The sequence below is a fragment of the Neoarius graeffei genome, chromosome 1, assembly GCF_027579695.1.
Source record: "Neoarius graeffei isolate fNeoGra1 chromosome 1, fNeoGra1.pri, whole genome shotgun sequence".
NCBI lineage: Eukaryota > Metazoa > Chordata > Actinopteri > Siluriformes > Ariidae > Neoarius > Neoarius graeffei.
The window spans coordinates 130,292,565-130,310,373 of NC_083569.1; the positions used below are offsets into that span (position 1 = coordinate 130,292,565).

A 17,809-nucleotide genomic window follows, 5' to 3' on the forward strand; every position below is an offset into this window, starting at 1 on the left:
CTGCTGATAATGTTGGAGAAGAAAGACTGTCTTGCTTTACAAATTTCATAATTATAATAATTACAAAGCATCTCTTTATGGGTTTGATAATGGATGTGAAGTTTAGATTTGCGCCATTTTCTTTCAGTCTTTCTACATTCTCTCTTGAGCAGTTTAACAGCCGGGTACTGCTTCCATGGTGCTTTCTGCTTATCATTTGACTCTCTTGATTTTGAATGGAGCAATATCATCCATAATTTGGGTCATATTTAAATTAAAAAATTCCAGTAAATCATCTACAGAGTCGGACATTTTGGTTGAGTTCTGAGAGAGAGCTTGCTCAAAGAGAGCACATGTGTTGTCTTTTATGACTCTCCTACCTATAGTCGTTGAGCTGTTCTGAATGTGAGGAGACATAGAAACATCAAAGAAAACACAGAAATGATCGGATAAGGCCAGGTCAACAACAGTATTAGAAACAGTAAGACCCTTTTGATGACGAGGTCAAGAGTGAAAACATGAAACAGACATCCCTGAGTCAGGCTATAAACCAATTTTGATGCATACAGTAGCAGCTTGACGCGAGGAACCGGCCTTATTGCATTATCCTGTTTATCCCGCTTCAGCATTCATGCAAGTTATTAATAATGGCTTGACATTCACAATAAATAAGGCTTTCCCACTAGTTTAAATAAAATGTTATACTCGCGGGGATGCCTAGTTGATGCTATCTGAAGCATAAAATCTGAATGTTTTAAGAAACCTCTTTATTGGCGAAGTAGATAAACCATCACTGCACTGGATTTCTCAGCTATGAATAGGGTAAGCACATAAAAATTCAGTATTCCTTTTGTGTGTGTGTGTGTGTGTATATATATATATATATATATATATATATATATATATATAATCAGCTGGATAGTACAGTGGTAATGCTCACTGACTACGACGCAGGAGATCGGGGTTCGAATCCCGGTCGGGGCAAAACATCATCCAGTAAGGGTCCTTAGGCAAAACCCCTCATGATATATCAGCCTACCTCAGGAATGAGTGAAGACATAACTGATAGAGTCATACCGGCTCAGACGTCGCCCGGGTCAACAAGGTCTGCGTCAGTTGCTAGGGAACCAGGGCAAACTGATGAGAAATGGGCTACTGGAACAAGACATCGATGGACGAGGACAGAAAATACGGATTTGCTGGAATGCTACTATACAAGCAATCCCAGAGAGAGGGGATACATGCAGAGAATGTGGGACCATTGGATACTTCGAAACCCACAATCAAGGCTAACAAAGAAACAGCTATTAGCCCAGTGTTCCAACATCCATAATCGAAATCTGCTATCACAACTAGAGATTAATGAAATACAACAACGATGCTACGGCAAGGGGGAGCCAGGAAGACAGGTCAGCGGGGAGATGTCATCATCCCCACAACCAGAGATTGGGTACCAAGCCCCAACAGCTAACAGCCTCAACACAAGAGCTGCTGACCTGAGAAGGAAGATCGTGACCCAACTGGAAACCTGGAGCCCCCGACGAATACCGAAGCTGAGTTGCCAAGTACCTTCAGAAGATCTACTAGTAGATGTGAATGCTGCTCTGAAGACAATCTCCACAAGAACCATCACTGAGACCAACAAGCTGATACACAGTACAGCAACAGTAATCATGGAGATGCTTGGACACAAGGTGGGCTCGGGACATAACAAACAGTATCCACCATGGAAGAGACGATTAGAGGCCAAGATAAAGGCAGCAAGGAGAGAAGTTAGCCAGCTAGCTGAACTACAGAAAGGGAACATGGTGAATAAAGGGGCACCCAGGAAGTACAACTCACTCTCCATACCAGAGGCACTCGAAACTGCCAAACAGCGACTAACAGCTCTGGCCACCCGGTTGAGGAGATACACCAAGGAAGGAGAGGCCAGGAGAATAAACAAGCTGTTCTCCACTGAACCAGCCAAGGTGTACGCTCAATGGCAGGGGAACAACAACCGGTCAGACCCACCAAGAGCTGAGGTGGAAAAATACTGGAGAGACATATGGGAAAGAAAGGCATCACACAACACCGATGCCCAATGGTTAGTGGACCTAAGAGCTGACCACAGCAACCTCCCAGAACAAGAACCAGTAACCATCTCAATGGCAGACGTCCAAGAAAGAGTGTCAAAGATGAAGAGCTGGACAGCACCAGGCCCCGATATGATCCATACGTACTGGCTGAAGAAGCTAACTGCACTCCATGAACGCCTAGCAGCACAGATGAACCAGCTGCTGAGGGATGGAACCCACCCAGAATGGCTAACCCAAGGCAGGACAGTCCTAATCATGAAGGACCCCCAGAAGGGACCCATCCCATCCAACTACCGGCCAATTACCTGTCTCTGCACAACATGGAAGGCCCTGTCAGGCATCATTGCGGCAAAAATGAGTAAGCATGTGGCTCAATACATGAGCGAGGCACAGAAAGGAATTGGCAGTAACACCAGAGGAGCCAAGCACCAGCTACTGGCCGATAGAACAGTCGCCCGAGACTGTAAGAAGAGACAGACCAACCTGTGCACTGCCTGGATTGACTACAAGAAAGCCTACGACTCAATGCCACACACATGGATACTGGAATGTCTGGAACTGTATAAGATCAACAGGAACCTAAGGACCTTCATACAGAACTCAATGGAAATGTGGAAGACAACCCTAGAGGCCAACTCAAAACCCATTGCCCAAGTCAACATCAAGTGCGGCATATACCAAGGAGATGCGCTATCACCACTGCTGTTCTGCATAGGCCTGAACCCCCTCAGTCAGATCATCACGAAGAGCGGCTACGGGTACCGATTCCGTAGTGGGGCAACAATCAGCCACCTGCTCTACATGGATGACATCAAGCTGTATGCCAGGAATGAGCGAGAAATAGACTCGCTGATCCACACCACCTGGATCTACAGCGATGACATAGGGATGTCATTCGGATTGGACAAGTGTGGCCGGATGGTCTCAAAGAGAGGCAAGATGATCCGGACTGAAGGGATTGACCTACCAGAGGGCAACATAGGTGATATCCAAGACAGCTACAAGTACCTTGGCATCCCACAGGCTAATGGAAACCATGAAGAAGCCACAAGGAAGTCAACCACAGCCAAATACCTCCAGAGAGTAAGGCAGGTCCTGAAAAGTCAGCTGAATGGTAAAAACAAGGTCCGAGCCATCAACATGTACGCACTACCAGTCATCAGATACCCCGCTGGTATCATAAACTGGCCAAAGGAGGAGATAGAAGCCACAGATATCAAGACTAGAAAGCTCCTCACCATGCATGGAGGGTTCCACCCCAAGTCCAGCACCCTGAGACTATACACTAAGCGGAAAGAGGGAGGCCGAGGGCTAGTGAGCGTCAAGACCACGGTCCAGGATGAAACATCGAAAATCCGAGAATACATCAGAAAGATGGCCCCAAAGGATGAACTGCTAAGTGAATGTCTCAGGCAGCAGAACCCTGATGAGAGTGCAGAGGAGGAGGAGGAACAGACAACCTGGAGAGACAAACCCCTACATGGCATGTACCACCGTCAGATAGAGGAAGTGGCTGACATCAAGAAATCCTACCAGTGGCTGGATAATGCAGGACTGACAGACAGCACAGAGGCACTAATCATGGCAGCACAAGAACAGGCCATAAGCACAAGAGCCATAGAGGCCAGGATCTACCAGAGTAGATCAGACCCAAGATGCAGACTGTGCAAAGAAGCCCCTGAAACAGTCCAGCACATAGTAGCAGGGTGTAAGATGCTAGCTGGATCAGCGTACATGGAGAGGCACAACCAAGTGGCTGGGATAGTATACAGGAACATCTGCAACCAGTATGGAATAGAAATACCCAAGTCCCAATGGGCCATACCACAGAAGGTGGCTGAGAACAACAGGGCCAAGATTCTGTGGGACTTCAGCTTCCAGACTGACAAACAGATCCTGGCTAACCAACCGGACATAGTGGTGGTGGACAAAGAGCAGAAGAGGGTGGTGGTGATAGATGTGGCGATCCCAGCTGACGCCAACATCAGGAAGAAGGAACATGAGAAACTTGAGAAGTATCAAGGGTTGAAAGAGCAGCTGGAACGGATGTGGAAGGTCAAGGGTTGCGTGGTCCCCGTGGTAGTGGGGGCACTTGGGGCAGTAACCCCCAAACTGGGAGAGTGGCTCCAGCAAATCCCAGGAACAACATCTGAAGCCTCAGTCCAGAAGAGCGCAGTCCTAGGAACATCGAAGATACTGCGCAGAACCCTCAAACTCCCAGGCCTCTGGTAGAGGACCCGAGCTTGAGGATGACATGGATACCACCCCCCCCCCCCCCCCCCGCCGGGGGTGAGAAGGAGATTTTTTTTTTTTTTATATAAATAAAATCTATATCTCCTTCTCACCCCCGGCGGGGGGGGGGGGTGGTATCCATGTCATCCTCAAGCTCGGGTCCTCTACCAGAGTCTTGGGAGTTTGAGGGTTCTGCGCAGTATCTTCAATGTTCCTAGGACTGCGCTCTTCTGGACTGAGGCTTCAGATGTTGTTCCTGGGATTTGCTGGAGCCACTCTCCCAGTTTGGGGGTTACTGCCCCAAGTGCCCCCACTACCACGGGGACCCCGCAACCCTTGACCTTCCACATCCGTTCCAGCTGCTCTTTCAACCCTTGATACTTCAAGTTTCTCATGTTCCTTCTTCCTGATGTTGGCGTCAGCTGGGATCGCCACATCTATCACCACCACCCTCTTCTGCTCTTTGTCCACCACCACTATGTCCGGTTGGTTAGCCAGGATCTGTTTGTCGGTCTGGAAGCTGAAGTCCCACAGAATCTTGGCCCTGTTGTTCTCAGCCACCTTCTGTGGTATGGCCCATTGGGACTTGGGTATTTCTATTCCATACTGGTTGCAGATGTTCCTGTATACTATCCCAGCCACTTGGTTGTGCCTCTCCATGTACGCTGATCCAGCTACCATCTTACACCCTGCTACTATGTGCTGGACTGTTTCAGGGGCTTCTTTGCACAGTCTGCATCTTGGGTCTGATCTACTCTGGTAGATCCTGGCCTCTATGGCTCTTGTGCTTATGGCCTGTTCTTGTGCTGCCATGATTAGTGCCTCTGTGCTGTCTGTCAGTCCTGCATTATCCAGCCACTGGTAGGATTTCTTGATATCAGCCACTTCCTCTATCTGACGGTGGTACATGCCATGTAGGGGTTTGTCTCTCCAGGTTGTCTGTTCCTCCTCCTCCTCTGCACTCTCATCAGGGTTCTGCTGCCTGAGACATTCACTTAGCAGTTCATCCTTTGGGGCCATCTTTCTGATGTATTCTTGGATTTTCGATGTTTCATCCTGGACCGTGGTCTTGACGCTCACTAGCCCTCGGCCTCCCTCTTTCCGCTTAGTGTATAGTCTCAGGGTGCTGGACTTGGGGTGGAACCCTCCATGCATGGTGAGGAGCTTTCTAGTCTTGATATCTGTGGCTTCTATCTCCTCCTTTGGCCAGTTTATGATACCAGCGGGGTATCTGATGACTGGTAGTGCGTACATGTTGATGGCTCGGACCTTGTTCTTACCATTCAGCTGACTTTTCAGGACCTGCCTTACTCTCTGGAGGTATTTGGCTGTGGTTGACTTCCTTGTGGCCTCTTCATGGTTTCCATTAGCCTGTGGGATGCCAAGGTACTTGTAGCTGTCTTGGATATCACCTATGTTGCCCTCTGGTAGGTCAATCCCTTCAGTCCGGATCATCTTGCCTCTCTTTGAGACCATCCGGCCACACTTGTCCAATCCGAATGACATCCCTATGTCATCGCTGTAGATCCGGGTGGTGTGGATCAGCGAGTCTATTTCTCGCTCGTTCCTGGCATACAGCTTGATGTCATCCATGTAGAGCAGGTGGCTGATTGTTGCCCCACTACGGAATCGGTACCCGTAGCCGCTCTTCGTGATGATCTGACTGAGGGGGTTCAGGCCTATGCAGAACAGCAGTGGTGATAGCGCATCTCCTTGGTATATGCCGCACTTGATGTTGACTTGGGCAATGGGTTTTGAGTTGGCCTCTAGGGTTGTCTTCCACATTTCCATTGAGTTCTGTATGAAGGTCCTTAGGTTCCTGTTGATCTTATACAGTTCCAGACATTCCAGTATCCATGTGTGTGGCATTGAGTCGTAGGCTTTCTTGTAGTCAATCCAGGCAGTGCACAGGTTGGTCTGTCTCTTCTTACAGTCTCGGGCGACTGTTCTATCGGCCAGTAGCTGGTGCTTGGCTCCTCTGGTGTTACTGCCAATTCCTTTCTGTGCCTCGCTCATGTATTGAGCCACATGCTTACTCATTTTTGCCGCAATGATGCCTGACAGGGCCTTCCATGTTGTGCAGAGACAGGTAATTGGCCGGTAGTTGGATGGGATGGGTCCCTTCTGGGGGTCCTTCATGATTAGGACTGTCCTGCCTTGGGTTAGCCATTCTGGGTGGGTTCCATCCCTCAGCAGCTGGTTCATCTGTGCTGCTAGGCGTTCATGGAGTGCAGTTAGCTTCTTCAGCCAGTACGTATGGATCATATCGGGGCCTGGTGCTGTCCAGCTCTTCATCTTTGACACTCTTTCTTGGACGTCTGCCATTGAGATGGTTACTGGTTCTTGTTCTGGGAGGTTGCTGTGGTCAGCTCTTAGGTCCACTAACCATTGGGCATCGGTGTTGTGTGATGCCTTTCTTTCCCATATGTCTTTCCAGTATTTTTCCACCTCAGCTCTTGGTGGGTCTGATCGGTTGTTGTTCCCCTGCCATTGAGAGTACACCTTGGCTGGTTCAGTGGAGAACAGCTTGTTTATTCTCCTGGCCTCTCCTTCCTTAGTGTATCTCCTCAACCGGGTGGCCAGAGCTGTTAGTTGCTGTTTGGCAGTTTCGAGTGCCTCTGGTATGGAGAGTGAGTTGTACTTCCTGGGCGCCCCTTTATTCACCATGTTCCCTTTCTGTAGTTCAGCTAGCTGGCTAACTTCTCTCCTTGCTGCCTTTATCTTGGCCTCTAATCGTCTCTTCCATGGTGGATACTGTTTATGTCCCGAGCCCACCTTGTGTCCAAGCATCTCCATGATTACTGTTGCTGTACTGTGTATCAGCTTGTTGGTCTCAGTGATGGTTCTTGTGGAGATTGTCTTCAGAGCAGCATTCACATCTACTAGTAGATCATCTGAAGGTACTTGGCAACTCAGCTTCAGTATTCGTCGGGGGCTCCAGGTTTCCAGTTGGGTCACGATCTTCCTTCTCAGGTCAGCAGCTCTTGTGTTGAGGCTGTTAGCTGTTGGGGCTTGGTACCCAATCTCTGGTTGTGGGGATGATGACATCTCCCCGCTGACCTGCCTTCCTGGCTCCCCCTTGCCGTAGCATCGTTGTTGTATTTCATTAATCTCTAGTTGTGATAGCAGATTTCGATTATGGATGTTGGAACACTGGGCTAATAGCTGTTTCTTTGTTAGCCTTGATTGTGGGTTTCGAAGTATCCAATGGTCCCACATTCTCTGCATGTATCCCCTCTCTCTGGGATTGCTTGTATAGTAGCATTCCAGCAAATCCGTATTTTCTGTCCTCGTCCATCGATGTCTTGTTCCAGTAGCCCATTTCTCATCAGTTTGCCCTGGTTCCCTAGCAACTGACGCAGACCTTGTTGACCCGGGCGACGTCTGAGCCGGTATGACTCTATCGGTTATGTTTTCACTCATTCCTGAGGTAGGCTGATATATCATGAGGGGTTTTTGCCTAAGGACCCTTACTGGATGATGTTTTGCCCCGACCGGGATTCGAACCCCGATCTCCTGCGTTGTAGTCAGTGAGCATTACCACTGTACTATCCAGCTGATATATTTTTTTTTTTATTTTTTTTTTTTTGATGTAATGGAAATTTTTAGTGCTTTGATGAAGAAAATGTACTTTTTTATCCATAGATTAAAACAGACCTCCAGGAATAGGCTCCAAGGGGAACACCTGGCAGCCTGCTTACGAATCTCCATAAATGGTCCCGAACCCAATGACTTCCCTTATGATAGGGCACTTGAGGTTTTTTTTCAGGAAGCCACGCAGAATTAAATGTTCTGATAGGGCATGCAGGCTTTACACCAATTAGGGTAATGCTTTTTCATTATTGTTAGTTGCCTTGGTGTTACCTTAAGTGGTTTCTTGCATCTAATTATTATATTTTATTATTATTTTGTTGTTACATTATACTATTTATTTCATTTTAGTATTGGTTGAGGTAAGTGTTGAGTTCAATATTTAAAATAAAAACCTCCAGCTTGTTTTTTTGCACTTTATTGCTTGAATGTCAACTAAAGAATGATTGAAAGATTGCCACCAAAAAGGCAAAAAACTAAGGTAAAAACTAACCTTCAATTTTGGTGAGTAATTTTCCTAAATTTAAAAAGACAGGTTTTCCACCAACATCAAGCCCAGCAAACTAATGGCTTGCCCTGTAATGTAAAGTTGGGTCGAGGAATGAAACCAGGCAGGGTTCTGGTAAAAATTGTTTTAGCTGTCTTCTCTTAAAGAACTTGAAAGAATTTTAGATTGAACTGAATAATCTCAAATGCTTCTTGTAGCTTTAAAATAGTCCCAGTAGGTGACTCTGAAGAAGAATACTGTGTGTTTGAACACCGCCCGCTGTAAACACTTTGCATACACCCCAATGACCCGACTCCACCGCGCATGATTCCGTCTTCGGCACAGTGGAGCACCACAAACTGCTACCTGGTCTGTGGGAAACCCTGCCATACTGACACACAGTAACGTTGGAAGCTACAAGCTGCAGCTAGCCAGCAGCTAAGTAACTTTGCAGTGCACACGCAGATTGTTTGTAGCATTATTGTGCAACAGTTACGCTTTTTTGTGTTTGTTTGAGTGTTTTGTCCGCCGATTGTGGTGTAGCTCTGGACCCAGTTTGGGCGTCGGTTTCCCTCCAGGCCTTGGTTCGCCGTGGGTGAGGCCTGCGCTCCCGGCTATGGACTGCAGTGAGTTCGTTGCTCATTTTACATCATGGTTGTCCAGCGCTCTGCGCTTTAACGCTTGGCGTGATGTTCCGAGTGATGTTGCTCAGTGGTGTCGCGGCGGCTGTGCAGGCGATTTGGGACACACCAGCGCTCTGCGTGGCGGAGCTTCTCTGCTCGCCTTGTGGATCCATGGCGTGGTGTTCGAGCGATGTTGCTGGTGGCGGTGCTGGAGATGTGGGACTTGTTTTGGTGGGACTGTGGCTGCTACACCACGGGAATTACATCCTGACCCTTACTAGGTGGACTTTTTATTATTTATTCATTTTATTTTTTTTAGTTAGCTTTTCTTGTCTATAGACCCTTTTCAGTCGCGTGACCTTCGTAAACGAGACCACCATTTTGGACATGTAGCGGACTTCGGCTCGAATTGGTTTGAATGCGAGGAAGGTGACAAACGGAGAACATACAAGAAAAAGGAGCGAGATACAGAAAATACCTTCGCTATCCAGCGACGTAGGGCATTTACAGGGCGAGCAGAGGGAGAAATAACAGTAACGAAACATTAGCAACACTGTACAGAAATAACGGTTTATGGCACAGACCCTTTCGGTTCTCGCTCATCTAGCTGCTACAATGACTGCTTAGACTGCAACAATAATACCTAACACACATTTAAGTATCCGTCGTAAAGACGTGAAACTCGTCGAGTGACGAGTGTGTTCATTGATCAGCTAACACAATCTAAAAGTAAACATACCATCACACTGCCCTGGCGCTGTGTCCAGTTTCCCTTCTATGGTTTGTGCACTCACTATTTGCCATTACTTTCTCCAACCGTTGTTACAGATTACAGGGAACGGCCTGGATTTAAGAGACAAATACATGTTCCTCTTGTTTTGAACACTTATTTGTAGGCAGTGCTTAATTTGTAAAGTGGGAGGTCCCGGAGCGCAGAGGATGAGCGGCTCCGGTGCGGAAAAAAAGGGGGGGGCGGGCGCGGCGCTGCGCTGCGCTTCTGGGCATGTTTTGTAATAACACTGCAAATTAAGTTCATCTGCAGATATTTTGTGGATGTCGTTTCATGAGAGAAATCACCAACAAGACAGATATCAAAATCAGACATTAACACTAAATAAACTTGCATTTTTTTATTTAATTATTTGGGTTTTTTTTTTGTTGTTGTTGTTGTTGTTACATAGTCAAAAGAGGTGTCGGCTCACCGGATCCAGTGTAAATAGCTGCCGGAGCCAACGCCCGAGGTTCCGGAGCGCGCTCCGGCTTGCTCCCCCTCAAATTAAGCGCTGTTTGTAGGACACTGCCTCTGATCTGTCCTACAGTCTACCAACAGCAAAGGAACACAATGCTAGCTAATGTCGTTAGCTAATAGCTACTACAGAAGAACAAAGAGGTTACAATGGGTTATTTTAGCCTATTTGGTTACACACTCGCCGCCACAATGTTAACAGCAATGTAATGCCTTTTCTGGCTAATTTTATTCGTCTTACCTCCAACAAAGTGGTCACTGCACAAGCGCTGGTATGCCGAGGGCTGCCAATCTTTCCTGTTTATGGCCGCTATCCATCTTCTCCGTTGGTCAGCATCTACCGGGATCCGATAAAATGATAAACCTTGCCTTGTGTGTTGATGGTTACTACATCCAGGTGCACAAGAATATAGTGGCATGATGGAAGTCTTGCTGAAAATAAACACTTTCTTTGCTGCCGTTCCTCAATGCTGGCTGTGGTAAACTACTGGTAGTACATGTCCAAAATGGCGGCTGCGTTTGTCGTGACGTCACGTGAAAAGGGTCCATAATTATCTGTTGTGTGTGTGTGTGTGTGGGAACCTTTGTAAAGCGTCTGAGTGTTAAGAAAAGCGCTATATAAAATTATCATCATCTATCGTCTTTTCTGACCATACACCGTTACAGTAATCATATAACGGCACACGCACACAAGTTAAGTTCAGGTCTTTTATTTTACGTATCTGTGATTGTGTAGGCGAGAACTGTGTTTTACTGTTTGTTTACTGCAGGACTTCCAGGTTCCTGGGTCAAAGGACCCAAACTATGAAGGCCGGGGTGGCTTTGTCATGCTAGTCTTGGGCATGCACAAGCTGGTGCACATGGACTGTAGTGGTTTCACCCCATTAACATTGTGTGTGTGTGTATATATATATATATATCTTTTTTTTTTTTTAAAAAGCATTTATTGTAACTGGGTATTTTGTTTATGAATTATAGAGATTATTGGCATGCACTTAGACCCGAGATTATGTAAATGTATGGTTTATGTAATGTTGGTAATATAAAGTAATTGGTATCTTCCAGTGGGTGGGGACAGGCCACTATATCTAGCCCTCTGAAGGGAGGTGGATTAGTTGGGTCATGGTGCTGTCTGTTATGCAGTAGTCATGTAATGTGCATGTAATCAGGTGGTGCAAACATAGTGCAATACAGTATTCTGTTTTGTAGACCAAGTCGTTTTTTTGTTTTGTAATAATTGCTTGAACTTTTATTTTATTATAATTTATTTTGTGTTAAATTTCTGCTGCTACTTTGGGAAACCAGACCCAATAAAACACCTTGTATTAAAAGTTATCTTTGGCCATTGTCCATCAGATGATATGTACAGTAAGTGTGTTAATTTTTTATAAAATGATTTTAACAATGATTTTGCAATTCCTATCCATTCTTGGCCAGTTTCACTGTCAAAAAAGCCCAAAGTCCGTCAGCTTCAAGGGGGGCCCCAGCCCCCAAACCCTTACCACCACCTTTTATTTTTGAAAAGTGGTGAACCCTGATGTCACAAAAACATATATATATTTTGCAGTACATAGGTACTTAGTGGTTACGTTAAAAAAAAAAAAAAAAGCCACTAAAGATTTAGACTAACCCGTTGTTGGGTCCAAGTTTGGTTTGGGGTGGAATCTTTTTCTACAGAATCCTTCTTGTTGTTGTTGTGATGAGGGTGGTGGTTGTTGAGCTCTATTCATTCATCATCCAAAGTGAGATCTGTTGATAGTGAACTACTAGAAGTTTCTGTAACTGGAAGATTCTTGTTAGGCAGGTTGTCTTTCTTCTTGAAGAAAGATGATGTGCTTCTTTGTGCCATCATGAGAAGAAGAAATCATGCAGTGTGTCTTGTGTGAATTCTTGCATCAGTGTGAAATTGGTGTGTGGGACAGCGTGGCTAAAATATTTGGGGCATGTGGTTGGGACCCGTCTGGATAGATTGGAGACCATTTTTGAATCATAAACAGTCCATAAATGCCTTCATTTTATATATAAATGTTTCTCATTTATATTTTAGATCATTACAGATTAGCATTTTTATCACAAGAATTTTCCATGGTCCGTTAACTCTGGCAAAATTTTTCCTGTGTATGCACTACAGCGCGCACACCAACCGATCTGCTCATCAGAAATAGAAGAAATATTTACACTTGCCTTTGATCTTTTGGCTGGATCGAGTTGAAGTTTAAAAATAAAGGCACTGTTCATCAGGGTCACAATTCTCAAAATTGAATTGAATCGCTGTCCTGAATCATCCGACGCGCATAAAATCTGTGTGCTGTCTTGCAACAAGTTTTACCTGCAAACAGCCTGAACTATGTCTGACAGCATGGCAGGCGAGAGATGACGTTCTCTCACACTTTTTTTTTTTTTTTTTCAGCTTTAACGTCCGTTTAGGTACCCAGACACGTGCATACACACAATTGCGTTTTGGTCTGGGGAAATCTCTTCTCTCTGCTCTCCCTCCCTCCTTTTCTGTTTTCTCCACAGTCACTGCAACAAACACACACACACACACACACACACACACACACACACACACACACACACACAACATTGACAACAGGTGCATTGACTTTGCGACTCACCTTCCCTGGCCCCGCCCTACATTTACAAATTGACAATAAGCCACGCCCCCACTGCCACAAATGTGTTTCAAGTTCTTCATACTAACTGTCCAGGTTTTTGTGTCATGCAAGTAATCATTATAAAGAATCGTGATGCCTCCTCTGCCAGTTAGACGAGGCTGGTGTATATAACTGCAACCAGGAGGACTAGTTTCATTTAATGCTACGGACTCATTTGGTTTAATCCATGTTTCTGTTTAAACACAATACATTAAACTGCTGATCAGTAAGAAGTTCATTAACAGTTCATGCTTCAATGTAATGGTACCTGTGTGATGACTCTGTGCAGGTAGCAGACACAGTTTAGCCTGTCCGTCTGCTCCCTGGCCTTGGCTCTGGATTGTCACAGATCAACTAGGCCTGTTCTGAAACTACGAGCTATGCTGCAAGAAATGAGAGCAGCATCTTCCCGAGTGGGATGGATACCGTCTCGCCCTAACGGATTTGTTGTTTGATCTTTAGCTGTGTGAGGACATGAAAATGGAGACATCCATGGATGGAGAGACCTCAGAAGCCTGTGTGAAGAAAGAGGAGACGCTGGAGCTGAGCATCTACAACTATGGAGACTGTCTCGACAACCCACCTGAAGGCCTCTCCGTTAAAGTGGAAGATCCTGACGATAAAGACCATCTCTGTAAGACATTAGGCCACTCTGGTGCTCAGTAACACTCACTGTTTATTCTACCTTGCACACTATCTGGTGCACTAAAAGTGCAATACAGTACATTTGGGATGTAGCCTCAGTGTCTCTTATTTTAATCAACAAATTGTGACATTGAAATTTAGATTTTTTTTTTATTGATTAAAGTATGAACTTTGTTTATAGAGCGTGTAACATGGTAGCGAGGAGTGAAAGAAACTTATTTATTGAAAATACTTTAGTTGTTATAAACTGATGTTAACCTGAACAAAAAAAGCATGGAATATCAAACGATGGGGGTGTGTAGAAATCTATGCCGCGTGATTTTTTTTTTTCTTTTCATATACAGTGGGGCAAAAAAGTATTTAGTCAGTCACCAATTGTGCAAGTTCTCCCACTTTAAAAAGATGAGAGGCCTGTAATTTTCATCATAGGTATACCTCAACTATGAGACAAAATGAGAAAAATCCAGAAAATCTCACTGTCTGATTTTTAAAGAATTTATTTGCAAATTATGGTGGAAAATAAGTATTTGATCAATAACAAGTTCATCTCAATACTTTGTTCTATACCCTTTGTTGTCAATGACAGAGGTCAAACGTTTTCTGTAAGTCTTCACAAGGTTTTCACACACTGTTGCTGGTATTTTGGCCCATTCCTCCATGCAGATCTCCTCTAGAGCAGTGATGTTTTGGGGCTGTCGCTGGGCAACACGGACTTTCAACTCCCTCCAAAGATTTTCTATGGGGTTGAGATCTGGAGACTGGCTAGGCCACTCCAGGACCTTGAAATGCTTCTTACGAAGCCACTCCTTCGTTGCCCGGGCGGTGTGTTTGGGAACATTGTCATGCTGAAAGACCCAGCCACGTTTCATCTTCAATGCCCTTGCTGATGGAAGGAGGTTTTCACTCAGAATCTCACGATGCATGGCCCCATTCATTCTTTCCTTTACACGGATCAGTCGTCCTGGTCCCTTTGCAGAAAAACAGCCCCAAAGCATGATGTTTCCACCCCCATGCTTCACAGTAGGTATGGTGCTCTTTGGATGCAACTCAGCATTCTTTCTCCTCCAAACACGACAAGTTGAGTTTTGACCAAAAAGTTCTATTTTGGTTTCATCTGACCATATGACATTCTCCCAGTCCTCTTCTGGATCATCCAAATGCTCTCTAGCAAACTTCAGACGGGCCTGGACATGTACTGGCTTAAGCAGGGGGACACGTCTGGCACTGCAGGATTTGAGTCCCTGGCGGCGTAGTGTGTTACTGATGGTAGCCTTTGTTACTTTAGTCCCAGCTCTCTGCAGGTCATTCACTAGGTCCCCCTGTGTGGTTCTGGGATTTTTGCTCACCGTTCTTGTGATCATTTTGACCCCACAGGGTAAGATCTTGCATGGAGCCCCAGATCGAGGGAGATTATCAGTGGTCTTGTATGTCTTCCATTTTCTAATAATTGCTCCCACAGTTGATTTCTTCACACCAAGCTGCTTAGCTATTGCAGATTCAGTCTTCCCAGCCTGGTGCAGGTCTACAATTTTGTTTCTGGTGTCCTTTGACAGCTCTGGTCTTGGCCATAGTGGAGTTTGGAGTGTGACTGTTTGAGGTTGTGGACAGGTGTCTTTTATACTGATAACGAGTTCAAACAGGTGCCATTAATACAGGTAACGAGTGGAGGACAGAGGAGCCTCTTAGGCTACGTTCACACTACAGGCTGAAGTGACTCAAATCCGATCTTTTCGCCCATATGTGACCTGTATCCAATCTTTTATTGACAATATGAATGACACCGATCCGATTTTTTTCAAATCCGACCCAGGCCGTTTGGATATGTGGTGCTAATTCCGATTCCTATCCGCTCTTTTCATATGCGACTTCAGTCTGAACCGCCAGGTCGCATTCATCCGACTTACACGTCATCAACAAGCCACAAACGTCACTATTCTGCACTGAAGTAGGCGGCGGGTCTCTCAAAAAAGTTACAACAACATGGCGCATAATCACGGGCACAGATAGAGGGTGGGACGAGTCATATTTAAATTCACCTCGTTCGGTCCCCCCTACTTATAGGGAGGAAAAAACGTCTATGCTGTCTTTCTTTGCATAAGGCAAACCTCACGGAAAAATCAAAAGACTAATTACCATTCGGTTTATTGAGGTGCACAGCAGTGTATACATAGTTGCAACAACTCACATAAAACAAAGACTGATATTCGGTTGGTTGAGCTGCGCAGACTGCACAGGTTGCGAGCTCGAGCTTGGTTGCTATGGTTACTAACAACAAGTTTGACAGGCATATCGGGGTTGGGGTTGGTTTGCTGGCAGCTTTGTCCCCCCCCCCCCCAGTTTTTTGTCCCTCCCAGTTCAAAAAACATATCTGCGCCCCTGCGCATGACATCAATGCGAGGGACGCTTCGGGCTGTGAAGGTTCTGAATCTTCTCAATGGAAGGACGCAGAGGTTAGGGAGCTGATTTCCATTTGGGGGGATGCAGCTATTCAAGCTAGATTGGATGGGTCATACCGCAACCGGGCGGTTTTACTTCCGTAAACACTGGCCATGCTCACTGCGTGTGACGTCGTCGTATCCTGCAATGTGCATGCGGAACACTTTTAGGTCGCTTTTCGTTCATACTGAGCATCACATACAAGTCGCATATATTTGTTAATGTGAACGACCTCACAAAAAAATCGGATTTCACAAAAAAATCGGAATTGAGCATTAAGCCTTGCAGTGTGAACGTAGCGTTTAAGAAGTTGTTTCAGGTCTGTGAGAGCCAGAAATCTTGCTTGTTTGTAGGTGACCAAATGCTTATTTTATTTTAACTTACCAATTAATTCATTAAAAATCCTACAGTGTGATTTCCTGGATTCTTTCCCCCCATTCTGTCTCTCATAGTTGAAGTGTACCTATGATGAAAATTACAGGCCTCTCTCATCTTTTTAAGTGGGAGAACTTGCACAATTGGTGGCTGACTAAATACTTTTTTGCCCCACTGTAACAGCATGGCCCAAAGTGTATGATTCCCCTCAAACCATAGTGATTTGCTTGCTATTGCAATTTTTTAATTTATTAATGAATGACTCATTCAATGTTTAATTTGTTTCTGTTTACATTTAATGTGGCAAAAGGGGTGTTCACACGGCAACTTTTACTCCGGTGTAGCACCGGGGCTGCCCCGGTAGAGTGTTCACACGGTACAAAGTTATACCGGTGTAGCCCCTGAAAGCTGCTTAAACCAGTGCAAATCTAACCCTGCTCGGGAGGTGGTTTAAGAAATTTACTCTGGAGTAAATGCTAGTTTGCGGGGCAGCACCGATTTTATAAAATGGGACGTCTGAACGCTACAGGGGTAGACTTGCTACGCACGAGGAGAGTTGATTACATCCTGGTATTTTGCGCTTCCAAAATGGCGAATATCAACAACAACAGAACTGCGTGTCTTCCAGTGTTGCCAGATTGGGCGGTTTTAAGTGCGTTTTGGCGGATTTGAACATATTTTGGGCTGGAAAACGTCAGCAGTATCTGGCAACACTTGGTGTCTTCATCCACGTTGTTTTCCCGGCGCTTGGTGATGCCATGACAACCGGGAAAAGGAAGTACAATTTTCACGCATATCTGTGAAGATACTCAGTCATCCAGGTACATAGTAATCTGTGAAGTTGCTATCTTCTACCAACCACAGATTTTTCACGTATGCGCATATTTCATTTCCGCATTATTACCATCCTATAGCACGGTCGCAGAAACTGCCGTGTGACCGCAAGTGGGGCTGCACCGGTGCTAACACGCTTCTCTCTAGTAAGCAGGGTTGTGACGTGTGAACGCTCCACAAAATTTACACCAGTGTAAGATATATCGCAACAAAATACATTGGTGCAGCATTGATGCAAATATGTGCCATGTGAACACCCTTATAATGTCTGTCATTCTCTCCAGTCACTCCTGTGTTTTATTCTGAGACAAAAAAAAAAATGTGGGATGTCGTGTGACTGAGACACCAGAAAGCACAAAGTCCTCTGTCCTGAAGACTCTTCCATCTTGGGAAACTTACTGACTGATACCTGGGCCTCCTTCCATAAATGTTGAATGTGTCCTAACGTCTTCACCACATTAGAAGATTATAGTTTTTTTTTTTTTTTTTTTTTTTTGGGTCCAGTGTGGTCACCTGCTAGTATCCACCCACTAGCCAGGTCTCTCTAACCATGTGAGTGAAGGCTAACATGTACTTCCTCCAAGACATGTAAAGCCATCAAACTCCTCTTTTTCAACTGAAGCTCA

The 17,809-nt window shown here is 45.4% G+C and overlaps 1 protein-coding gene across 1 annotated transcript in view; it reads left to right on the forward strand.

Annotated features, from left to right (window-relative positions):
• Positions 1 to 17,809, forward strand: part of LOC132883693 (zinc finger protein 345-like) — a 74,383-nt gene that overhangs the window by 9,491 nt on the left and 47,083 nt on the right. The window contains exon 2 of the mRNA XM_060917626.1: positions 13,356 to 13,527. Coding sequence (XP_060773609.1) covers positions 13,368 to 13,527 — 160 coding nt within the window. The 5' untranslated portion in view covers positions 13,356 to 13,367. The remainder of the gene's footprint in view (positions 1 to 13,355; positions 13,528 to 17,809) is intronic.